Source organism: Canis aureus, chromosome 15, assembly GCF_053574225.1.
Source record: "Canis aureus isolate CA01 chromosome 15, VMU_Caureus_v.1.0, whole genome shotgun sequence".
Taxonomy (NCBI): Eukaryota; Metazoa; Chordata; class Mammalia; order Carnivora; family Canidae; genus Canis; species Canis aureus.
The window spans coordinates 61,021,272-61,047,532 of NC_135625.1; the positions used below are offsets into that span (position 1 = coordinate 61,021,272).

At 39.7% G+C, this 26,261-nt stretch overlaps 2 protein-coding genes across 3 annotated transcripts in view; one reads left to right on the forward strand and one right to left on the reverse strand.

Annotated features, from left to right (window-relative positions):
• Window positions 1–1,323: 1,323 nt before the first annotated feature.
• On the reverse strand, window positions 1,324–7,163 carry PRSS37 (serine protease 37). The gene is made up of 6 exons (XM_077850186.1): window positions 7,025–7,163; window positions 6,560–6,671; window positions 4,314–4,452; window positions 2,835–3,088; window positions 2,122–2,258; window positions 1,324–1,562 (listed from the first exon to the last, which is right to left on the reverse strand). The coding sequence occupies exons 2-6, from the start codon at window positions 6,591–6,593 to the stop codon at window positions 1,422–1,424; spliced, it is 705 nt and encodes a 234-aa protein (XP_077706312.1). The 5' UTR covers window positions 6,594–6,671; window positions 7,025–7,163; the 3' UTR covers window positions 1,324–1,421.
• Window positions 6,216–26,261, forward strand: part of LOC144284972 (putative inactive serine protease 58) — a 37,469-nt gene continuing 17,423 nt past the window's right edge. Inside the window, exon 1 of one of the 2 annotated variants that reach the window (XM_077850185.1) lies at window positions 6,216–6,334. In XM_077850185.1, coding sequence (XP_077706311.1) covers window positions 6,298–6,334 — 37 coding nt within the window. In that variant the 5' untranslated portion in view covers window positions 6,216–6,297. Of the gene's footprint in view, window positions 6,335–10,135; window positions 10,642–26,261 lie in introns of those variants that run through there. The other variant, XM_077850184.1, reaches the window with a different exon arrangement.

A 26,261-nucleotide genomic window follows, 5' to 3' on the forward strand; every position in this document is an offset into this window, starting at 1 on the left:
TCACCTTGTTCTGGAGCTGCCAGGCTTCCTGTTGGACTTGATATGGCGATTGACCCTGTCCTGAGGTTCTGTTTTTTACTTCTTACCCATCTGTTAACTCTTTCCCTGTAGCATGCTGCAGTCAGCTCAGCAGTGAGAGAAAGCATGGCCATTCTTAGGAGAGATTATTGCAGTATCTATGATCTTAGCCACAAGAGAAAGCTTCAAACTCTTTGAATACGAGAAGTAGCAGGAAGATAGAAGCCAAAATCTGTTGTGATGCCATGGACTCCCCTGTAATTTTGGGGCTAAGAGCATGGGATTAAGAACCTGACATTTGGCAGTTCCATTCCATGCTCTGATGTCTGTCAGATAATGTTAAGTACTCTTTAAAATTTTTTTTAAAAAAATATTTTATTTATTTATTCATGAGACACACAAAGACAGAGAGAGAGGCAGAGACACAGGCAGAGAGAGAAGCAGGCTCCATGCAAGGAGCCTGACATGGGACTTGATCCTGGGTCTCCAGGATCATGCCCTGGGCTGAAGGCAGCACCAAACCCCTGAGTCACCTGGGCTGCCCTCTTTTTAAAAAAATTTAAATTCAATTTGCCAACATATAGTATAAGTCCAGTGCTCATCCCATCAAGTGCCCTCCTCAGTGCCCATCACCCAGCTACCCCATCCTCCCACCCGACCCCCCTTTCGCAACCCTTTGTTTCTCAGAGTTTGGAGTACCTCTCTGATTTTTTTCCCATTCAGTTTTCCTCCTTTCCCTTATAATCCCTTTCACTATTTCTTATATTACACATATTAGTGAAGCCATATTGACTTATTTCACTCAGCATAATGCCCTCCAGTTCTATCCACATTGAAGCAAGTGGTGGGTATTTGTCTTTTCTGATGGCTGAGTAATATACTGTATATATAGACCACATCTTTTCTATCCATTCATCTGTCAAAAGGACATGGTGGCTCCTTCCACAGTTTGGCTATTGTGGACATTGCTGCTATGAATATTGGGGTGCAGGTGTCCCAGTGTTTCACTACAGCAGTATCTTGGGGGTAAATACCCAGAAGTGCAATTGCTGGGTCATAGGGTAGCTCTATTTTTAACTTCTTGAGGAACCTCTCCACTGTTTTCCAGTAAGTACTCTTTTTATTCTCAACTTTCTCATTTGTAAGGTGAGGATGGAAGATAACCTCAAAGGCATTAAAGGAGATAATGTATGTAGCCCTAGTACAGTGTGATAAGTCCTCATTTTATATTTCATTCTTGGTCCTTCATAAAATGATGGAATATGGGCAGAGGCCCAACCAAGAAAACATAGGCTACTGGTGTGATACATTTCTACTTGGAAATTTTATTTTGAGTTTGGGAAAAGTAGTGGCTGGTAGAGTCAATGACAAAGCCAGTGGGATGCAGAGGGAGTAGTAGGATGTCATTTGTCTTTAGTGATACTTTCAATCCAGGGTATATATTTGTGAATATCGGTGTAGATTCCAACATCTCCTCCCATGAAGTGTCCAACCTCAATCCCCTGGAGCTTGTTTTTGCAGATGACGGTAGCGACGGCCACCTCCTACCAGAGATTGTGCAGAGAGAGGAAGAGAGAGAGAGATGATCAGATCCTGTCATAGGAGACCTCTTGTCCCCAATATGGATAAGCTCTGCCTAGAGGTAGCATGATAGATCATGAAAACAGCACCAGATCAGGAGACAGGAAGCTGAAGTCATTTATCTAGCTTTGCTGTGACTAGCTTTGTTTTGTCTTGAGAAAGTCCGAGAAAAACCTCTCTAGGACTCACATATAAAATGAGTCAAACCTTTTTTATTTGGACTGGTGAAGCCAGTTTCCATTGTGAAAAGTTTGCATTTTTCTAAGCCCATTTTGACTTCCAGCTATAAGAATAAATAATAAATGTAGCAAAGTGGAGGTGCTACATGACATGCTTTAATGAATAAAGACATCTGTAAGGAGGGCACATTACTGAAGGCACAATGGGGGCTTTGCTGCAGCCTTATAAAATTCTCAAAAAATTGTGAGAGGATGAGGGCTTTCTAATTTTTTTTTTTATTGTCGCGCTTGGTTAACTAGACACATACAAGCAAATGAAAACTGAATATAGAGAAAAGATTACCCCAAAAATTCGGCTGAAGACTTTCACAAATTTAACACATAAGGAGTTCCTGTGGCTTTTCCCTTGTTCGGTTTTCTGGCACTCTTTATCAGACATCACAGGAGCCTCCAGGTTCTGCCTTAAATCAGGATGTCTACCTGAGGGAAGACAATAAAAGAAGCCTTCCTGTTTGCCATTGTTATGGAGTCTCTCCAACCACTACTGTCTCTTTCCACTGGTGTCTTGTGTGTATGTCTGAAACAAAAAGGAATGATCTTATGCATGGTTATAAGAGTTAATCCAGAGGATTTAAAAATAGCCTTTACATCTGTTTAAGAAGCAGAGTTTCCTTTCTACTCTGTGTCCAGTCTTGGAGGAATAAGAGGTGACCCGACTCAGATTCTCAGAGATGTCCTCTCCATGCAAAACAAGCCTATATGCAAGGGAGGAGCACAGCCTCTTCCTTGGGAGTTCTGCCTCTGACTGTCAGGGATGGTGTGGCCTCTGTGCAGAGTCAGATGGCCTGGTGGCTTCAGCACCTGAAACCTCAAGGAGGTAGTGGTATGTCAGCACCCTGGGGAGGGAGGAGCTTTGGACTTCTGAATGGATCTCTTTTTGCTAGATCACCCATGGTCTCTGCCCCTTCTCCTCTCCTCTCTTCTCAGCTATGTAGACCTGGTACTCTTCCTCAGCGCTAACTGATGACTCTGATTTACTGTGGGAGGTACACTCACCGTTGTTGTCCTGGCTCCAGTCCAAACCTGAGAGTAGACAGATGGTGCCTGGACGGACATTGTTGGTGGCGAGGGGTAGAGGCTGGACTTTATTGTTGAGTTTGGCAGGTTTCGCCAGCTTAATGAGCATGAGGTCATCCTGTGGGGAGGTATGGCTAAAGTTCCAGTAGCGGATAATCTGGATGGGGTTAATTGTCTGTTCTGTGCCATCTCTGACTCTGATCCTGAAATTTCCCAGCATCACTTTTAGGTTTCTGGAGGGAGAAGGGGTTGGAAGTAATCACTGTCACTATCACCATCACAATCATCATCATCATCACTGTTGTCAAAGATGATATTGAATGTTACAATGTGTCAGGTAGTACTGTGCCAGTTGCTTTCTTTGGATTACCTCATTGACTGACCACAACTAAACTATGAAGTGGATTCTAATTTTAATCCATTTTACAGGTGAAGTAATGGAGGCACATAGTAGTAATTCACCCACGGTCACAAAGTAAGTGGTGGAGTCTTTAACCACTGTGTTTTCATGTAGTATCTTTAATGTAGAAGAGAGGAAAATTGTGCATGGCATAGAAATACTATTTTCCCTCTACTCTAGCTCCAGCCTATCCAAATGGGCATTTCCATTCTGGTGCAGCTAAGAGAATGGAATGACCCAAGTATTAGAGCTGTTTGCTTCATCAGATCCACTCACAACCCGATTTCATCCTGCTCTCTATCTTTGGAAGGTGATATATGTGGATTAAGTCAATGGATTCTCCTGTTTGCTGGTCTCTGATTAGGTTTTGGTTGATAGCAAGCAATTGGTAGTAATTGGAGGGAGAAAAATGAGGCTGGAGTATTGATCCACCCAGCTCCCTTCCTGCAGGGTTGCTGCATAGTGCTTCCTATCAGGCAGTCCCACCACGCAGTGCTCCCCACCTTCTCTTTCTCTCCCCCGCCCTCCCCTGCTTCCCTGCTCCTCTTCTTGTAACTATTCTCTCTTCTTGCCCCCTTAAGCATAGGGGTAGTAATTATACTTTTCCAATAATAATCCTGGGGGCACTGAACTCTTCTCCTCAGTTTGTCTAATTTGCGTGCACCCTCAGTTACCTGCAGTCCCTTAACTGATATGGCACATTAAGACACATTCATATTTTCAGTAAAGAACTTGAAAAAGCTGAGGGAGACTGAGGAGGCATGCTCTAGGGGGTGGGTTTCCTCACCAGAAGCACTACTGATATTGGAGCTGGATGATTGCTGTGGGGGCTGGCCTGCACACTGTAGGGTGTTCAGTGGCTGCCTTGGTGTGGCCTCTGGTTGCTAGATAGATGCCAAGAGCACAGCACCCTCCTTGGTGCATTGTAACAAACCCAGAGTATCTTCAGACTTTGCCACATGTCCTCTGGAAGGAAGGTTGCCATCATTTGAGAAATATTGATGTAGAATGAGTCACAGGGGCTTCAGGGTGTGGGCGTGAGGGTCCCTGGCACTCACGGTAAGTAGCAGTGAGCTGGGGCTAGCACCCAGTTGTCTTTGATGAGAACACCCACGCAGGGGTTGAAGTGAGATCTGAGGTATGCCAGATAGGGAGCATGGTCTTCTTTTTGCACAGAGTGAGCAGAGAAAACTGTCCCTGAGAAGATAATTAGTATTCTTAATATATAGAACATTCTTAAGAGATAAGACAGGTCTTAAGACAAATAAGACAATCAGCAGTTTCCTAGTTGAAAAGGAATATGAACAATTTTATTTTATTTTTTTGAATATGAACAATTTTAAAGAATTGGCCAAGAAATGTGAAAATGTTTGACCTTCTTTTTCTAATAAAAATTACATACCATTTTATCTAATATTTATAATAATAATTTTTGCTTTAATGTTGATAACATTAAAATCTCAGAAACCACAATGAAAAAGACCCTCTTTCACTGAATGTAGGGATGTGAATTGATTCTGTTTGCAAAGCAATTAGAAATAGGAATCAAGAGTGTAAACAGTGCATCACCTGTAGCCTAATAAAGAAATATTCCAAGATAGACAAAGATTATGAATGTGTGCTCAAATTTAAAATGTTAGCATGTGTTGACTGAGAGGTAGGATTATGAACAATTTATTTTTTTTCTTTTTAATATTTCCAAATTTTTAATATGAACATGCAATATATATTTTTTATTTAAATTCAATTAGCCAACATCATTAGTTTCAGATGTAGAGTTCAGTAATAAATCAATTGCATATAATAACCAGTGCTCATCACATCACATGCCCTCTCTAATGTCCATCACCCAGTTACCCCATCCCCCCCCACCTCCTCTCCAGCAACCCTCAGTTTGTTTCCCAGAGTTAAGAGTCTCTCATGCTTTGTCTCCCTCTCTGATTGTTTTTTTTTTTTTCCCATTCAGTTTTCTTCCTTCCCTTATGGTCCCCTGCACTATGTCTTATATTCTGCATATAAATGAAACCTTATGATGATGTCTTTCTTTGATTGGCTTATTTCACTTAGTATAATACTCTCCGGTTCCATCCATATCGACATAAATGGTAGGTATTCATCCTTTGTGATGGCTGAGTAATATTTCATTATAATATTTCATTATACACACACACACACAATATCTTTATCCATATCTTTATCCATTCATTTGTTGAAAGATATCTCAGATCCTCCCACAGTTTGGCTATTGTGGACATTGCTGCTATGAACATCGCAGTGCAGGTGCCCCTTTATTTCACTACATCTGTATCTTTGGGGTAAATAGCCAGTAGTGCAATTGCTGAGTCATAGGGTAGCTCTGTTTTACCAAATTATCCCATCCTCTACCCCCCTTCCCTCCAGCAACCCTCTAGTTTGTTTCCTAGAGTTAAGAGTCTCTCATTTTAAAAAATGAATTAAGAAAAACACTTGAGAAGAAAAAGAGGAAGGCTGCTTGTAGTGTCAGAAATAAAGTACTATTCTTATCTTGGCTGTCCTTCGTTCTTTCATTAATCCTTCCCAAGCCTTGGCCTATACCTCCCTACACCCTTTTATGTTCACACAGAAATCCCAAGGGAAAAAAAGGTGGCATATTAATAAGGACAAGAGGCATTAAGCTTGTCCTAAGTGCTTTACATGGATTTATTTAACATTTCACAACATCTCTATAATACAGGTAGTAATATCCCCATTTTAACTAAAGAAACTGAAGCACAGATGGGTTAATTTACTAGTCCAAGCTCACACAGCTAATAGTGATGCAACACAGGCAGTCAGAAAGTGGTGGGAAGTGCCTCACCAGCAAATTATGCCATCAGAAGGAGTTCTTGGAAGTCAGGGGGTGCAGGAAGTAGGGCACTCCCATTTCATCTTGTTTCTACCTTCTTCATTCCCTACATTCTGAGTCTCTTAGTTTTTGAAACACGGGGAGTATCAGACTTCAAAATGAGTCCTCTGGCCCTCTTACTACACTGGGACTTGCCCTGTGGGTGATGAGGCACACATATGGACTCACCTTGCTCATTGCTGAGCATTCTCCAAGGTGAGTGAGCACCATCACCCACTCTGTAGCTTAGCACTGGAAGGGTGGGCTCAGCCTCCTGAGAGCCTTTGGGTGGGTCCAAGGAGCAGAGATACCTAATTCTGTCCATGACCATTTTTCCTAGGCTCTTCTTTTGTACCCTCCACACACCCCAGTCTGCCTTACTCCAGCCTACACTATTAACCAGTGCCTTATAGGACAGAGTAGGTGGTCATGGATACATACCAGCAAGGACACCCAAATAGAAGATAAATTTCATAGCAGTCCAGATCTTTCCTTGGGAGATGCAGAAGATCAGAGTATGGAACTCTCAGGACAGTGTTCTCGTCAGGAACACCTGGTAGAACCAGTGGATATGGTTAGGCATGGGGATATGAAATGGGATTGGAAAGCAGCTCTGGGCATAAACGGGGGCAGAAGAGGACTCCAGGTAGACAGATGAAGGCCCTTTTCCTCCAGGGAAGATGCACTGTGCCTCTCTTAGATCTTTTAGGGAAGAAAAAAAAAAAAAAGAAAAAGAAAAGCCTAGTTTCATAGACTTAGACTTGCAGATCCAGGTCCCTCTACTTGCTCTCCCTAAAAGCCCATCTACCCAAATCAGCTGTCTATGGGGAAGTGAGCTCCAGGCTCAGGACTTATCTTCCATATGGAGTTTCTGAGGCCAGGGCTGTGGGGGACAAGATTCACCACCTTAGCTCAGGCGGTGTCCCCAGGTTTACTCTGAACCTCCCCAGGTTTACTCTGAACCCCCTAATACTTATACGTTTCCTTAGCCCCTCCCATCTTTATTACACTTCCTTCAACTTTCCCTGTGATCACTGTTTGTTTCATCACTCAGCCATCATCACCAACTTGGTCTGTTGTCCTCATCACCAGCTTCTCACAAAGGGCATGTGGAAATTAAAAGCCCTCAGGGAACCTAGTTATTTTGACAGTTGGGGAATGGTCTCTATTCTAGATTATAGAGGCTCTACGGTGTATTACCTAGGACCTACTGGGTATTGGTGACAATTCAGAAGACAGGACCTGTCAGTGCTTTTTACCTAATGAAAAATTTCTTAGTCAATAGTAAACTTCAGGGTCATCCTCAGATAATTCGGAGCACGCTCTAAGAAGAACACTTTACTAAATTCTTTATAGATACTGTCCTTGGTGATTTTGTATGAGGTCAGTCTGGGATGTAAAACTAATTATACTTTGTATCACTCTAGTCCTTCAAAGTCTTCTGAGCCCATAATCTCATTCCAGTGGCACAACAAGCCTGAAAGGTTAGCGGGGCTGGTATCGTTTTTTATCTTGATCTGCAGGTAACAGAACTGAAACAGAATTTATATCAGTGTCTCAAAATCACACAAGATTGCAAAGACTAGAAGTAGAATCTAGGTCTTATCGTTGACACACATAGATTTTCAACCACCTCCTCCGAGCTTCAGCTAATCAACTGGCTTTCTTGGATCTTGAAAGCATACATTTCCTCACAGAAATTCCCTGAAGTGTGAAATGAAAAAGAGACATGGCACATACTTTCCTGACCTTCACAGTGAACACAGAAGTTCACTGGGGAGTAGGGCTGGTTTCTGAATCGTGCTTAAGGCTCAAAGACAGGATGGAGCTGTGGAAGGTTTTCTGCGGTGATGGAGGGATTAGTTAACAGGAGTGAAACTTCAGAGAGAGAGAGAGAGAGAGAGAGAGAGAGAAAGATATTTTCATTACTCTGAGGTTGTTGGTTCTAGATTTTTTTTTTTATAAGAAAGCTTATGGACCAGGAGGGGAGTTTGAGGCCTTTCCAAAGACAGCAGATTTCCTGGAGGAGGCTGGTCTGTGAGCTTCAAATTAGTATCTCCAGCCCAGACCTCCTATCCCCACAGATACAGCTGTCTCCTAGAAACCATTTTTTTTCTTGCATCTGCTTTAGGTTCCTGAAATATAGCATGTCAGAATTTTACCCTTTATTCCTCCAGCCTTTGAATGCATTCTTTTGCCTCTTTTCCTTATTTTAGGAGATAACTTTACCTCCTACTTGTTTGATTTCTTTTTCTCACCATTCAACCTCAAACAATCCTACTTCCAGCAGTCTCTTAAATCCATCCTTACCTTTCCATTCACACTGCTGTCATCCTAATCCAGGCCATAATCTTGTGCTTGAACTAATATATGTGCCCATCTGCTGTTGCTGAACCTGACATTCTCTTTATTTAGAATTTTTTCTTCCCCCCTCTAAAATGCATGTGAAAATAATGTCATGCTCCTTTTAAAATCTCTTCAGTGGTTCCCTATTGCCTATAGAGTAAACCCTTAGCATGCTGTAGAGGCCTCCCTTGGTCCTCATCTCATTGTGTTCCATAACCCTTTCTTCTCAGCTTCTCTCCTCTACCCCTCTTCCACCCACCCTGCCCCACATACTTTCTCCAGGCCTAACAAAGTACTTCAAAGGGTGGATTTTCTTATTTCAGTACTAATAACCTTTTTATATTATGTTGGCTTTTGAGTGCTTCCTGTAGTTTGCCAATCCCATTTATTTTTCCCTTTTTTCTTAAAGGTTTACTTATTTGAGAGAGAGAAAGTGAGAGCAGGAGGAGGGGCAAAGGGAGAATCCTCAAGCAGACATCCTGCTGAGCGCAGGGTGCATTGTGGGGCTCAATCCCATGACCCCGAGATCATGACCTGAACCGAAATCAAGAGTCGGTCATTGAACAACTGAGTCACGCAGGTGCCTCTTTTTCCTTTTTTGTTTTAGGATACTGATATCTGATATGGACATCATTCTTAAAGCTTATCTTTGAAAAAAATAGCCTTAGAATTCTGTGGATGGATGTGTGTGTGTACAAAACTCAGCATTTCCTTATATGTCTGTGATTTTTTTGTTATTAATTTTTTGTTAGTATTATTACTGGATTCCTTGTACACATGGAGACATATATGTTCCTAGCCTCATTCCACAAATTATCTGGTTTATAGAGACTCTAATTCAGTTATTGTTTCATTCTACTAACTGACTTTCTTTTTAAAAAAATTTATTTTTATTTTTATTTATTTATTTATTTTTTATTATTTTTTTAAGATTTATTTATGATAGACATAGAGAGAAAGAGGCAGAGATAAGGAGGAGGGAGAAGCAGGCTCCATGCTGGGAGCCTGATGCGGGACTCGATCCCGGGACTCCAGGATCGCGCCCTGGGCCAAAAGCAGGCGCCAAACCACTGAGCCACCCAGGGATCCCTCCCCAAATTTTTTTAAAAATTTAAATTCAATTTGCCAACATATAGTATAACACCCAGTGCTCATCTCATCAAGTGCCCTACTTAGTGCCTGTCACCTAGTTACCCCATCGCCCACCCACCTCCCCTTCTGCAACCCTTTGTTTGTTTCCCAGAGTTAGGAGTCTCTCATGATTTGTCTCCGTCTCTAATTTTTCCCACTCAGTTCCCCTCCTTTCCCTGTAATCCCTTTCACTATTTCTTATATTCCACGTATGAGTGAAACCCTGATTTTTCTATTTAGGTAATATTCTTGTTATATCCTGCCACCAAAAATCAATTTGGAAAAGGCAGCTATAGAGAAGGGAGAAAAAGAGAGAGCAGAGGAGGGCATGTAGTGAGAACAGATTTAGAGCCCTGACAAGAACCACTTATGTTGGTATTGGTTGGTTTTCTTCAGATGGTGTCTGTGGTTGGGAGACACGACCTGTACAGGTGAAGCAGTTCTGAGGAGGGATAGGCTAGGTACCACCCGCATAAAAGGGAGGGGGGGCCATGTCACACAGAAGGGCGGGACACAGCTCTGCTTCATCTGAGTAGCCCAGAAAGGACAGGGGTCAATGGGACATGTAGAGGGAGGGCTGGTCACACATTGTGGGGGAAGGGATTGGTGATAAGAACTGAGAGGCTAGGGGAGGCTTGGGATGAATTTTAACTCCACAGATGGTTTACTTGACTCCTGCTTTGGAATTCTTTTCCCTAGCTGAGATAGATAAAGCTCAGATCCTTGGGCCTCATCTTCCCATAGGGCGGGCTTCAGTTAGCCTGAGAAGACCTCCATGCCTACTGACTGGTGGGCGGCTATGACTGGTGAGACTCCTTTCATGCAGAGGATCAAGAGTGGCAGGAGACAACCTCTAGAAGACAGACTTTTGTAGAATCCTTATCCTCATTTCTCCCCCCTGCACCTTCTGCTGCCCAGAATCCCCACGCAGGACATAAGTTCTCTGCCTGCTTTGTGCCTGTTAGTTTCCACTACACCCTTATCCTCAGCACAGGATTCAGGCGTCAACATGAATTGTATCCTATTAACTTTGCTGATGGTGACTGGTGAGTGACCGAAGGGAATTCTTTGTCAAGTTCATTAGGACTCTGTTGGGGAGTGAGACTGTGACACCATATTGGGGAGGGAGAGCTGCGGGATCAGGGACATGGAAGTTTGGGAAATGGGTGATACATTACTCATTTTATGTACAGGCTCAGTCATCGGTAGGACCTAACTAAAACTTCTACTGTGAGCTCAAGCCTCCTCCTAATGTCTTATAAAGTTCTTGGGCTAAAATATGGAAGCATGCCAGAAGGGGGGATGGAGATGGGAGCCTGGAAGAGGGCATAGGAACATATGAAAGACATAGAAAACAAAAAGGCAGGTATTCTGCTATAAGGGTCAAAAGGAAAAGGTTGATTTTGCTCTTGGGTTTTAAAATATAATGTGGAATAATAAGAATAATCACCATCACCACTGCTACATTAAAAGCACAGAACTATATAGTGCTTTTATAATAGATACTGTTCTCTTCATATTAACTCATTTGATTCTTATAACACCTTTGTGAGGTAAGTAGTAATATTATTCTTTTTTTTTTTGATGAGGAAACTAAGTAATTAAGTAACTTGCCAGCAATGAAGTTGGTATGGCTCTGTAATTAAGAAATTATGCTCTCCTACCTAGTTGTATGGCCTGGGACAAATACCCTAACCTCTCTGAGCCTCAGTTTCCATATGTGCAATGTGAGAAAAATACCCATTTTTCAAAAACATCAGTGCTTCCTAAACCTATACTAGACTGAGTGGAGATAACCATGTTAAGTGGGACAGGGAGTGGGGCTTTCAGATAGAGGAGCCAGTAGGTGTGAAGGGCATGAGGTGTGATATGTTAACTGAAAGACCATCTGTATGGCTGGAGCAAAGAGGAAAGAAGTAGTTTAAGAGTCATATACTAGAGGGTCTTCTAGCCTTAGTTTTAGAAATGATCCTGGATATAATAGGAGTCATTTAAAGAGTTTTATTTTTTAATTAAAAAATATTTTATTTATTTGACGGAGAGAGCAAGCGAGCACAAGCAGGGGGAGCAGCAGAGGGAGAGGGAGAAGCAGGCTTCCCGCTGAGCAGGGAGCCCGATGCGGGGGTCGATCCCAGGACCCTGAGCCAAAGGCAGACGCTTAACCGACTGAGCAGCCAGGCACCCCTAATGAGTTTAAAATATCAGTTATATTACTATATGATTTAGAAAGATTCACGTGACTGTAGTGTGGAGAATGGATTTGGGCAGAGATATGGGTTATAGGTGGAAAAGATCTTAAGAGAAATTTAAGAGACTGTTGCAACTTGCTGGGCAACAGAGTGGACTAGGGTAGTGGCAGTGAGTCTGAAATAAAAGGATATCAGAGGCAATAATGAGATAGAAGTCATGATCAGTTGAATGTGAGGAATGAAGGGTAGGAAAAAAGTAAAGGATGTCATCCAGATTTCTGGTTGGGTGAATGGTGGTACAATTTACTAAAATCAGGGGCACTGGAAAAGGAGGTATTTGGAGAGGGAGACAGGTTACTTTTTTGATATTACTCAGTTCAAAGTACTTTTGAGACATCAAATGGAGATGTCCACCAGAATATAAGGGTCGGGAACTCATGACAGGGGCTGAGCTGGGATGCAGAGTTTGGAATTTGGGAATTTTGACAAGATTTGAATTCATAGGAATGAGTTGGAAAACATTACTTGAAAATAATTTATGGAAATGTGTAAAAGAACTATGAAGAATTCCAACCGCCTTTTTTGATTTAAAATTCTTATTTTGAGATAATTATACTTATACAGGAAGTTGTAAGAAATGTATAGAGTACCATGTGCCTTTCGTCTAGTTTCCACCATGGTAATATGCTGTATAACTATGGCAGGAAATGATAGCGAACCATGAAATTGACATTGGTACCATCCAGTTTATTCAGCTTTCCTCAGTTTTATGTGTGGGTGTATTTAACTATGTGCACTTCACTTGCGTAGGCCTATGCATCCACCACCACATTGAAGACATAGAACAGTCCACCACCGCAGCATCCCTCCTGTTATCCTTCTATGGATGCACCATCACATTCTCCCTCCTCCGCATGGCTCCCCCTCCCTAACCCATGGCAACTACTACAGTGTTCTCCATTCCCTTAATGTTGTTGAATGTTATACAAATGGAATCATACAGTGTATTTTAGGATTGGCTCTTTTCACTCAGCATAATTCCCTTGGGATTTGTCCAAGTTGTGTGTATATCAACACTTTATTCTTTTTATTACTCTTACTCTGGTGTATGGATGCACTATTACTCTGGGGTATAGATGCACTCTGGTTTAGATTATTTATTTATTTATTTATTCATGAGAGACACAAAGAGAGAGAGAGACAGAGACAGAGACAGAGACACAGGCAGAGGGAGAAGCAGGCTCCCTTCAGGGAGCCCGACATGGGACTCGATCCTGGGTCTTCAGGATCAGGCCCTGGGCTGAAGGCAGGCGCGAAACTGCTGAGCCACCGGGGCTGCCCTCTTATTAGATTTTTTAAAAAAGATTTTAATTATTCATGAGAGGCAGAGAGAGAGAGGCAGAGACATAGGCAGAGGGAGAAGCAGGCTCCCTGCGGGGAGGCCAATGTGGAACTCGATCACAGGACCCTGGGATCATGCCCTGAGCCAAAGGCAGATGCTCTACCACTGAGCCACCCAGGAGCCCTGATTGTTTTTTTTTTGACCGTTGAGTCTGAGAGTATGTATATAGTCTAGATACAAGTCCTTTGTCAGCTAGGAGGTTTGCATGTATCTTTTATAAAGCAATTTTTTTCAATTTTGATGAGGTCCAATTTATCATTTGATCCATATGTTATTCAGAAGTGTGTTGTTTAATCCCCCCACATTTTGGGATTTTCCATTTATCTTTCCGATATTGATTTCTAGTTTAATTCCACTGTGGCATGAGAGCAGAAATTGTATGATTCTCAATTCTTTTAAGTTTGTGTAGGTGTGTTGTGTGGTCCAGAATGTGGTCTATCTTGATGAGTGTTCCATGTGAGCCTGAGAAAAATGTGTGTTCTGCTGTTTTGCAGGACTTAAGCAAGGTCCTGACTGGTTTTCTGCCTGCTGGAACTGTTCATTCCTGAGAGAGGGGTGTTGAAGTCTTCACAGAGGAGAGTGGATTTATCTATTTTTCTTTGCAGTTCTAGCAGCTCTTATCTCACAAAGTTTGATGCTCTGTGATTTTGCACATGCACCCTAAGGATTGTTATGTCTTCTTGGATAATTGATCACTTTGCTATAATGTAATAATGCCTGTCTTAATCTCTGATAACTTTCCTTGAAGTCTGTTCTGTCTGAAATTAATATAGTACTCCTGCTTTCTTTTGATGAAATGTTAGTGGGGTCTATCTTTCTCCATCCATTTACTTTTGGTCTGTATGTCTTTATATTTAAAGTGGGTTTAGGGGTGCTTGGCTGCCTCATCTGGAGGAGAATGTGACTCTTGATCTCGAGGTCATGAGTTTGAGTTCCATGTTGAGTGTAGAGGTTACTTAAATAAAACTTCAAATAATTTAAAGTGGGTTTATTGTAGAGAACATACAGTTGGGTTTTATGTTTTTATTTTTATTTTTTTAATTTTTATTTATTTTTTTAAAATTTATTTATGATAGTCACAGAGAGAGAGAGAGAGAGAGAGAGAGGCAGAGACACAGGCAGAGGGAGAAGCAGGCTCCATGCACCGGGAGCCCGACGTGGGATTCGATCCCGGGTCTCCAGGATCGCGCCCTGGGCCAAAGGCAGGCGCCAAACTGCTGCGCCACCCAGGGATCCCTATATTTTTATATGTTCTAACAATCTCTGTGTTTTATTTTATTTTTTTTTAATTTAAATTCAGTTAGCCCACATAAAGTACATACATTAATTTCAGATAATAGTGTTCAATGATTTATCAGTTGCGTATAACACCCATTGCTCATCACATCACTTGCCCTCCTTAATGCCCATCACCAAATTACCCCATTTGGCACCCACCTCTCCTCCTTCAACCCTCAGTTTGTTTCCTAGAGTTAAGAGTCTCATGGTTTTCCTCCCTCTCTGATGACCTCTCATTCAGTTTTAATTGATGTGTATGCATTATTGACATTCAAAGTGATTAGTGATATAGTTGGATTAATATCCACCATATTTGCTATTGTTTTCTATTTGTTGTTTTATGTTCCCATTTTTGTTTTTCACTTTTTTTGTTTGCCATTTGTGGTTTTAGCAGAGTATTTTGTATTATTTCATTTTCTCTCCTTTCTGAGCATATCCATTATACTTCCTTTTTTAAAAAATGTTTTTTAGATGGTTGCCCAGAGTTTGCAGTCTAAATTTACAATTAACCCTCGTCCACTTTCAAAAACACTATGTCAGTTCATGGATAGTGTTGAATACCTTATAATAACAAAATAATTCTGATTTCTCTCTCCTGTCCCTTATATCATTGCTGTCATTCATTTCGCTTCTATGTGAGCATATACACAAGTAAGCATACATCCTTGACATTACTGTTATTACTATTCTGAGCAAACTGGTGTCTATTATATCAATTAATAAAAATAAGGTTTCTTTTTTTAACCTTTTCTTATTCCTTCTTTGATGCTCTTCCTTTCTTTAAGAAGACCCAAGTTTGTGACCTATATTATTTTCCTTCTCTTACAGATCTTATTTTAATATTTCTTACAAAGCAGGTCTACTGGCAACAGATCCCCTCAATTTTTGTTTGTCTGAGCAGCTTTTTATTTCTCCTTCACCTTTAAGGGGTTGTTTCACAGGCTACAGAATTCTAGGTTGGTGTTTTTTTGTCTCTTAGTACTTCAAGTATTTTTCTGCACTCTCTTCTTGTTTGCATGGTTTCTGAGAAGTTGGATGTAATTTTTATCTTTGTTCCTCCATAGGTAAGGTGTTTTTTCCTTGGGCTTCTTTTAGGACTTTTCCCTTTGTCTTTGGTTTTCTATCTTTGAAAATGATATGTCTTGGTGCAGGTCTTTGGCATTTATCCTACTCAGTGCTCTCTGAGTTTCCTGGATCTGTTTTTTGATATATGTCATTAATTTGAAGGAAATTCTCAGTCTTATTGTTTCAAGTATTCTTCCATTTCTTTCTTTTGTCCTTCTCCTTCTGCATTCCCATTATGCATTTGTTACACATTTTTAAAAAAGGTTTTTCCATAGTCCTTGGAAACTCTATTCTGTCTTTTTAAGTCTTTCTTCTCTTTCTCTCCCCTCTCTATCTTCTCTCTCTCTCTCTCTCTTTTTAAAGATTTTATTTATTTATTCATGAGACACACACACACAGAGAGAGAGAGAGAGAGAGAGAGAGGCACAGACCCAGGCAGAGGGAGAAACAGCCTCCATGCAGGGAGCCTGACGTGGGACTCTATCCCAGGTCTCTAGGATCATGCCCTGGGCTGAAGGCGGTGCTAAACCGCTGAGCCACCTGGGCTGCCCTCTATCTCCTCTCTTTAGCTTTGGAGGTTTCTACTGATATATTTGCAGGCTCAAAGTTTCTCTTCTCAGCCATGTCCAATCTTCTAATAAGCCCATCAAAGGCATTCTTCATTTCTGTTATGGTATTGTTTTAAAATTTCTAGCATTGGTTTTTTTGGTTCTTTCTTGAGGTTTATAATTCTCTGTTTACATTCTTCTTTTTCTTTCTTGCTGTCTACCTTATCCATTAGTGCCCTTAGCATATTAATCATTATTATTTGGCATACTAATTCCAACACCCCTGTCATGTTTGGTTCTGATGCTTGTTCTGCCTCTTAAAATTGTGTTTTTTTGCCTCTTGATATGCTTTGGGATGTTTTCTTCATAGCCAGACATGGTGTGGTGGCTCAAAGGAACTGATTTAAATAGGTCTTTAGTAATGTGGTGGCAAGGTCTGAGGGGACACATTGTAACCTTAGGATTAAATCTTAATCTTTTAGTGAGGCTATGCCTCTAGACTGTGTTTCTCAGGTTTTTTTCTTCTTCCTTAGGTGGGATAGGATGGCCAGAGTGGGCTAGAGTTGAGCATTTCCCTCCCAAGTGAGTCAGTCTCTGAAAATACCGCATGCAGGTTAGGCTCTGGCTAAGTTGTGTCTCCTGAGGGTGGCCTTGTTAAGAAGTATGATATATTCACAATATTTAAAATGCACTGGTATATTTAAAAATGAGCTCTTTTCCCTCCCCTTTGCCAGAAGCATGAGGGGACTTCTTTCCAGTATTTATTCTGAGAACCTGGTTAGAAGCTAGACAGATGTTTCACAGAATTGTGCCCCATATAACTGGGTGCCTTTGGAGTTTTTAACTCTCAGGGTTGTCTGTACTGAGCCTCTAGCAGTTCATTAATTACAGCTCAGGTTTGCCTGCCATGACATTGGTTCCCTCTGTTGGTTTTGCTTGTGAGTCTCTGCTTTGGTAAGCTATGACTTCCTGTGTTCACCTCTCTGTGTATCTAATCTTAAGGGAAGTGGTTTGCCCTGTGTCCTTACTTCTCTTGTGGATCCCAGAAGAGTTGCTGATTTTTTGGTCTGCATAGATTTTTTTCTTGTTGTTAAGATAGATTGGCAACTTCCAAGTTTCTTACATGTGGAACCAGAAATTGGAAATTTCTCTCTTTTTTTTTTTTACATCTTCTGCTTATTTGCTGATATTTTCTATATTTAAAAAATTATTTCATGAGTGCTTACATTAGTTATTTTTAAAAATTTATTTAAATTTAATTAGGTAACATACACTGTATTATTAGTTGCAGGGGTAGAATGTAGTGATTTATCAGTTGCATATAATACCCAGTGCTCACTACATCAAATGCCCTCCTTGATGCCCATCACCCTTACCCCATCACCCCACAACAGACCTTCAGTTTGTTTCCTGTAGTTAAGAGTATCTCATGGTTTGTCCCCTCTCTGATTTCTTCTCATTCAGTTTTCCTTCCTTTCCCCTATAATCCTCTGTACTTTTTCTTATATTTCACATATGAGTGAAATCATGTGGTATTTCTTTGTCTGACTGACATTTTGCTTAGCATAATAACTAGTTCCATTCACATAGTTGCAAATGGCAAGATTTCATTCTTTTTGATGGCTGAGTCCTATTCCATTATATATGTATATATACCACATCTTTTTTATCCATTCATTAGTGTTTTTCACAGAGCTGGAACAAACAATCCTAAAATTTGTATGGAACCAGAAAAGACCCTGAATAGCAAAAGTAATGTTGAAAAAGAAAATCAAAGCTGGAGGCATCACAAGTTCAGACTTCAAGCTGTATTACAAAGCTGTGATTATTAAGACAGTATGGTACTGAGGCAAAAAACAGACAAGAGATCAATGGAACAGAATAGAGAACCCAGGAATGGACCCTCAACTCTATGGTCAACTCATCTTCAACAAACCAGGAAAGAATATCCAATGGAAAAAAGACAGTCTCTTCAACAAATGGTGTTGGAAAAACTGGGCAGCCACATGTAGAAGAATGAACTTGGACCATCTCTTACATGATACAAAAAGATAAACTCAAAATGGATGAAAGACCTAAATGTGAGACAGGAATCTATCAAAATCCTAGAGGAGAACAGAGACAGCAACCTCTTAGACCTTGGTTGCAGCAACTTCTTGTTAGACACATCTCCAAAGGCAAGGGAAAGAAAAGGAAAAATGAACTGTTGGGACTTCATCAAGATCAAAAGCTTCTGTACAGCAAAAGAAACAGTCAACAAAACTAAAAGACCACCCATGGAATGAAAGAAGATATTTGCAAATGACTTATCAGATAAAGGGCTAGGCTAGTATCCAAGATCTATAAAGAAGTTATCAAACTCAAGACCCCCCATAAAACCAAACAATCCAGTCAAGAAATGGGCAGAAGACATGAACAGACATTTCTCCAAAGAGGATATAAGAATGGCTAACGGAAAAAACACATTGTTTCTTTTGTATTTTTTGAAGTATTTTTTATGATTGGTACATTAAAATCATTGTCAGCAGTTCTGTCACCTTAGTCATATAAGTGTTGACATTTTTTCTCATTTGAGTTATAATTATCTTGGTTCTTGGTATGATGGATGATCCTATTCCTATTTTGATATTCCTATTTTGGATGTTAGGCTATGAGATTCTGAGTCCTAGTTAATCTTTTTAGCAGGCAATTACCTCCATTTAGGTGTAGTTTGCAGATCTTGGTGAAGGTCAATGTTTAGCCTCTCTCTGAACCTGCTTATACCATCCCAGCAAAAGCGGAGTGCTGCCTCAGTACCTTGTTGAATATGGGTGGAATGGAAGTGAACTTTCCCCCTCAACTACTTGACATCCTTTAGGTGAAAGTGGAGCTCTGTCACTGAATAGGGTTGGAAGCTTAGTTCCCTGTTGGGCTCTGGTCACACCAAGGAGGGGTGAAGTGAATTGAAGACTTGTATACACTAGGATATTTTCATGTGGAAGGATGGGAATTGAAACTCAATAATCTACTGGATCCATTTACCAGGAGATGGAGGAATCAGTGTTCAAAGTAGCTCTGCCTTGCATCCTTGCATAGCCTTATTCAGTCTGTCAAATGATGGTGAAGGCTTGGTAACCTGCTGAGTCCTGGAGATGTAGGGCCGTGTGTGGTACAGGGAGGGAAGCAGAGTACTGTTAGCTTTGCCTCAGACTTTTCCATTAGCTTCTTGGCTACTGTGCAGAGGCTTAGATTTCCACTGGGCCCATTAATACTATCCTAGTTGAGGATTGGAGTATTGCCTGCTTCTACCTAGAGGGAAGGTAGAAGATTAAACCCCCTGTTCAGCCTTGGTGAAACCATGGCAGGTGGGCATTTTTCCACTATTATTTGGTTAGAGTAGGGTGGATGTTGTCAAATTGTTCTTTGTATTAGGCCACTCTTTCCCCTTTCCTTTGGCTAAGGGGAGCAGTTCTTCATAGAATTTTTTTGTTTGTTTTGTTTTTGCTTTTTAGTGGTTCTGGATTATAGGCTACTCTGCTCCAGTGCTCTATCTTGGATCTATGAGATGTAAGAAGAATACCCAGGGAAGTTAGAGTTATGTTGTTCCTTAAGCCCCTGGGTCCCTTAGGCAGTCCACTTTCTGCTTTCTATTATTCAGAATCTTTCTATGTTTGTTGTGCAGGGGTTTTTAGTTGTAAAAATTAAAAGTGTAATTTACACCAGTCAGAGGAGTCTGTTTTTAGGAGAAGTAGTTAATGTATTCTATGCTTGTTACGAATTAAGAAAGTTAAAGCTGCACACACAGGAAAGGCAGATTAATATCTGTTAATATGGAGTTAAGACTTGCCCACTTGAAATATAACTCAAGGACATTAGGAGAAGGGAGTTCTGAAGAGTAATAAGAACATAATTAAAATGATGAATAAAGAAATCTAACTCAGGTGGAGAGGGAAGGTAAAACATACAGGGACTGACTGGAATGTAGGGGTAAGGAGGCAATGTATCAGTTTCTAATGACTTCTTAGAATCAGTGACTGTAAAGCTCAGTGAAGACTGAGTTAGGGCATCAGGGCTTTGGTGGAAAGAAATATGAGCATTTTTAGAGCAAATGACCAATATTTAGTTGGGAGGTCCGCCTGGTATATAATTCAGTCTTGATTAAGAGAAACCTGTTCCTCAGCTTTCCTTGGAAGTCCCTGTGGCTGAAGGAACTCTGTCTTGTTGCTACAGGTAAGATGTAACTAGTAGGAGTGAAGACTTCTTAAAGCTAATGAGAGATGGTCTGGAGTCAGGAATAGATTGTGGGAATTAAATAAGAATTTATGCCCTGGACTATTCTAAAGTCAGAAGGAAGGTGAAGATTATCTGTGTCAGTAGTTTTAAAATTTTTTGAGCATGAGAGCCTCTTTTTTCTCTTTTAAAGATTTTATTGATTTATTCATGAGAATACACAGAGAGGAGAGAGAAAGAGGCAGAGACACAGGCAAAGGGAGAAGCAGGCTCCATGCAGGATGTGGGACTCGATCCTGGGTCTCCAGGATCATGCCCTGGGCTGAAGGTGGCGCTAAACTCCTGAGCCACCCGGGCTACCCAAGAGAGCCTCTTTTATTTATTTTTTTATTTTTTATTTTTATTTTTTTTTGAGAGCCTCTTTTAATCTTAAAATATCTTGACTCTTTTAATGATAATTATTGATTGAATACTTACATAATGACAAAAAGGTGAATTAACTATCTTTGTTAGAGCAATGTGTGTCTTATTATCAAAATATCAAATCAAAATACTGTTTAACTAGATTTCTTGTCAACTTTACTTTTGAAGTGGACCTTGTGTGTGTCTCCCCCCCCGCCCTCCGCCCGCCACTTAGGTGCTCTTCTCCAGCTCCACTGCTGCCACTTCAGTGCAAGTCACATCACTTTTGCTGGGTCTATCTCAGTAAGCCTATGTGTTTCTACTCTTGCCCTTTTCCAATCTACTTTTTTGTTTTAAGATTATTTATTTATTTGAGAGAAAGAGAGACATAGTGAGAGCAAGCATGAGCTGGGGAAATGGGCAGAGGGAGACGGAGAAGCAGACTCCCCGCTGAGTAGGGAGCCCATGTGGCACTCCATCCCAGGACTCTGAGATCAAGACCTGAGCTGAAGGCAGACACTTAACAACCAGAGCCACCCAGGCACCCCTCTAATCCATTTCTAATAAAAATCCAGTGATGTTTTAAAAAATGATTGGATCATATAACTTCTGTGCATTCAAATTCTTTAATAGTTTTTTTTTTTATTACATTTAGAATAAAATCCAAACTCCTGAGAATGGGTTTCAAGCCCTGCTTGATGGGATCCCTGCCTCCTCTCAAGGTCATCATAGCCAATCTTTTCCTTGGCCTCTATGCTTCAATATTCTAGGCTTTCTTCAGATTCCTGAGCACTCCTAGTCCTTTCTCCTCTTTGAGCCTTTGCACATGTAGTTCCTCTCCTAAAAAGCTCTTTATTCTGTTCTTCCCATGGCTGGGTTTTCTTAACTCTCTGTCTCAGATACCTGTCATTTACCCAGCAAGTACTTTTTTGTGCACCCAAACTAAATTCAATTCCTCATTTACCCTCCCTTATTCTGCTTTCTCAAGGAACACTGTTACTTTATCATCACAATTTATAACTATCCATTTGTGTATTTATTTGCTTACTGTCTATCTCCCTCATATATTTGCTTACTGTCTATCTCCCTCATTTCATGGATCCAAAGTCTACTTCTATCTTGGATACCCTTTGATATTTAACATCCAATGTGTTGCCTGGCACGTAGTAAATATTCAGGAAATATTTTCTTAAATAAATGCATACATAGATGAATTTGGAAAAAAGTACACACACACATATATAACATTAACTCTTATTGTTCTGATGATGCTTGCTTCACATATGGATGCAGAAAACCATTTCATTAATTTCAGTACCTCCCAGTAGACCCTGTACACAAAGTGGATTTTATTCCAACTGCTCACTAATTCATTTGTATGATACATACATATTGTGTTCATGCCATACACTGTTGTAGTTAGTGGGGGATATTATATAAATCATTATTCCTTTACTACTGATCATCTACAGGTGAAAACTCCATAGACCTAGAAACATAAATTGACAAAGCAAGAGAAGTCTGAATTGGAAAAAAAAGTGACAAAGAAAAGGATCCAAGAAAATCTCCAGAGACAATGACAAAACAAGTAATAAAATTGCAATAAATACATATCAACAATTACTTTGAATGTAAATGGACTAAACACTCCAGTCAAGAGACATAAGGTGACATAATAGATTAAAAAAAAAAACAAGATGCATCTATATGCTGCCTAAAAGAGACTCCTTTTATACCTAAAGACACCTGCAGGTTGAAAGTGAGGGGGTGGAGAAACATTTATCACACAAAAGGATGTTAAAAGAAAGCCGGAGTAGCAATACTTATGTCAGACAAACTAGATTTTATCCCAAACTATAACAAGAGATAAAGAATGGAACTATATAATAACAAAAGGAACAATATAACAAGAAGTTATAACAATTGTAAATATTTATGCACCCAACAGGGGAGCACCTAAATATATATAACAAAAATTAATAACAAACATAAAGGAACTAAGTGATAATACAATAATAGTAGGGGACTTTAACACCCCATTTACATTAATGGACAGATCATCTAAACAGAAAAAAACCCACAGAAACAGTGGCTTAACAGTGCAGAGGGTCATAGGGGAAAGGAGGGAAAACTGAATGAGAAGTTATCAGAGAGGGAGAAAAACCAGGAGAGACTCTAACTATAGGAAACAAGCTGAGGGTTGCTGGAGAGAGAAGGCCAGTGGGGGGATGGGGTAATTTGGTAATGGGCATTAAGGAGGGCATGTGATGTGATGACTTCTGGGTGTTACATGTAGCTGATGAATTATTGAACTCTACATCTGAAACTAAGTATGTACTTTGTGTTGGCTAATTGAATTTGAATTAAAAAAAGAAAAAGAAACAATGGCTTTGAATGACATCTGGGCCAGGTGAACTCAACAGATATATGCAGAACATTCTAAGACAGCAGAATACACATTCTCTTTAGGTGCTCATGGAACATTCTCCAGAATAGGTTACATTTTAGGTCACAAAACAGGCCTCAACAAATATAAAAAGATGGAAAGCGTACCATGCACCTTTTCTAACCACAACAGTGTGAAACTAGAAGTCAGCCACAAGAAAAAAGTTGGAAAGACCACAAATACATAGAGGTTAAACAACATATGCTATTAAAAATGAATGAGTCAACCAGGAAATCAAGGAAGAAATAAAAAAAATATGGAAACAAATGAAAATGAAAACACAATGTCCAAAACCTTTGGGATGCGGCAAAAGCAGTCCTAAAAGGGAAGTATATAGCAATACAGACCTACCTCAAGCAGTAAGAAAACTCTCAAACACTCTAATCTTACACCTAAAGGAGCTAGAAAAAGAGCAACAAATGAACCCTAAAGCCAAGAGTAGGAAGGAAATAATAAAGATTACAGCAGAACTAAATTATGTAGAAATTAAAAAAAAATAGAACATATCAATGAAACCAGGAGCTTTTTCTTTGGAAAAAATAGTACAGTTGATTAACCTCTAGCCAGACTTATCAAAAAGATAAAGGATACAAATTAATAAAATCACTAATGAGAGAGGAGAAATAACAGCGAACACCATAGAAATACAAACAATTATAAAATTACGGAAAACTATATGCAAATTGGATAATGTAGAAAAAATTGATAAATTCCTAGAAACATAACCTACCAAAACTGAAAGAGGAAAAAAAACTTCAACAGACCAATAACCAGCAAAGAAATTGAGTCAATAATCAAAAAACTTTCAACAAGCAGAAGTCCAGGGACAGATGGCTTCATGAAAGGCAAATTCTACCAAATATTTAAAGAAGAGTTAATACCTGTTCTTCTCAAACTCTTCCAAAAAATAGAATTGGAAGGAAAATTTCCAAACTCATTATGTGAAGCCAGCATTACCCTGATAACGAGACCAGATGAAGACATCACTAAAAGAACTACAGGCCAATATCCCTGATAAATATGAATGCAAAGATTCTCAATAAAATACTAGCAAATTGAATCTATTAAAAGAATCATTCATGACAGGCAAGTGAAATTTATTCCTGAGCTGCAGGACTGGTTCATTATCTGCAAATCAATTGACGTGATACACCACATTAATAAAACAAAGGATAAGAATCACAATCCTTTCAATAGATGCTGAAAAAGCATTTGACAAAGTACAACATCCATTCATAATAAAAACTCTTAATAGAGCACAGTAAGAAGAAACATTTTCCTCAACATAATAGAGACCATCTATGAAAATCCCACAGCTAATATCATCCTTGGGTGGAAAAACTGCGATCTTTTCCTGTATGGTCAGGAAGAAGACAGGATGTCCACTCGAACCACTGTTATTTAACATGGTTTGGAAGTCCTAACACAACAATCAGACAACAAAATGAAATAAAAGTCATCTAAATTGGCAAGGAAGAAATCAAACTTTCACTGTTTGCAGATGTCATGATACTCTGTATAGAAAACTTGAAAGAACCCACCAAAAAATTACTAGAACTGATAGATGAGTTCAGTTGCAGGATACAAAATCAACATACCTAACTCTGTTGCATCTCTATACACCTATAATGAAGCAGCAGAAAGAGAAATCGATCCCATTTACAACTGCACCAAAAGCCAAAAGCTACCTTGGATAAACCTAACCAAAGAGGTGAAAGACCTGTACTCTGAAAACTATAAACACTGATGAAACACATGAAAGAAATTGAAAATGACACAAAGAAATGAAAAGACATTCTATGCTCATGGTTTGGAAGAATAAATATTGTTAAAATGTCTGTACTACCCAAAGCAATCTATACATTTAATGCAATCCCTATCAAAATGCCAACCCATTTTTCACAGAACTAGATCAAAGAATCCTAAAATTTATGGAACCACAAAAAGACCAAAAATAGACAAAAAAAGCAAAGCTGGAGGCATCAAAATTCCAGACTTCTATTTATATGACAAAGCTGTAGTAATAAAAAGAGTATGGTCCTGGCACAGAAATAGACAGAGATCAATGGAACAGAATAGAAACCCAGAAACGAACTCATGAATGGTGAATCTTTGGCAAACCAGGAAAGACTATCTAATGGGAAAAAGACAGTCTCTGACAAATGATGTTGGGAAAATTGGACAGCCACATGTAGAATGAAACCGGGCCACTTTCTTACACCAAACACAATAAATTCAAAATGGACTAAAAACTTAAATGTGAGACCTGAAAGTATAAAAATCCTAGAGAACATGGGCAGTAACCTTTTTGACATCAGCTGTAGCAACTTCTTTCTAGATATGTCTCCTGCAGGAAGGGAAACAAAAACTATTGGGAATATATCAAAATCAAAAGCTTCTGCACAGCAAAGGAAACCATCAACAAAACTAAAAGGCAACCTATGGAATGGAAGAAGATATTTGCAAATGACATATCTGATAATGGGTTACTATACAAAATATATAAAGAACTTATAAAACTCAACATCCCCAAAAATGAATAATACAATAATCCAATTAAAAATGGGCAAAGGGCATGAATACACTTTTTTTCCAAAGAAGACATAACAAACACAAACAAACAACCAATGAAAAGGTGCACAATATCACTCATTAGGGAAATGAGAATCAAAACTACAATGGAACATTACCTCATACCTGTCAGAATAGCCAAGATAAAAAACACAAGAAACAACAAGTGTTGGTGAGGGTGTGGAGAAAAAGGAGCCCTCTTGCATAGTTGGTGGAAGTGAAAATTGGTGTAATTACTGTGGAAAATAGTATGGAGGTTCCTCAAGAAGTTTAAAATAGAACTACCCTATGATTCGGCAATTGTATTGCAAGGCATTTACCCAAAGAATACAAATACACTAATTCAAAGGGATACATGCACCCCAATGTTTATAGCAGCATTACCAGTAATAGCCAAATTATGGAAGCAGCCCAAATATCCATTAACTGATGAATGAATAAGGAAGAGATGGTGTATATCTACACACAATGGAATATTACTTGGCCATCAAAAAGAATGAACTCTTGCCATTTGCAGTGACATGGATGGAGCTAGACAGTATTATGCCAAACGAAA

Coding starts and splice junctions, on each gene's coding strand:
- PRSS37 (XM_077850186.1), bottom strand. CDS start 6,593: ATGAAATTTATCTTCTATTTGGGTGTCCTTGCTG. Junction 3,089..4,313: donor CCAGCTCACTGCTACTTACC/GTGAGTGCCAGG, acceptor TTCTCCCTCCAG/AAACCTAAAAGTGATGCTGG. Junction 1,563..2,121: donor TCTTCAGCCGAATTTTTGGG/GTAATCTTTTCT, acceptor AATCTCTGGTAG/GAGGTGGCCGTCGCTACCGT.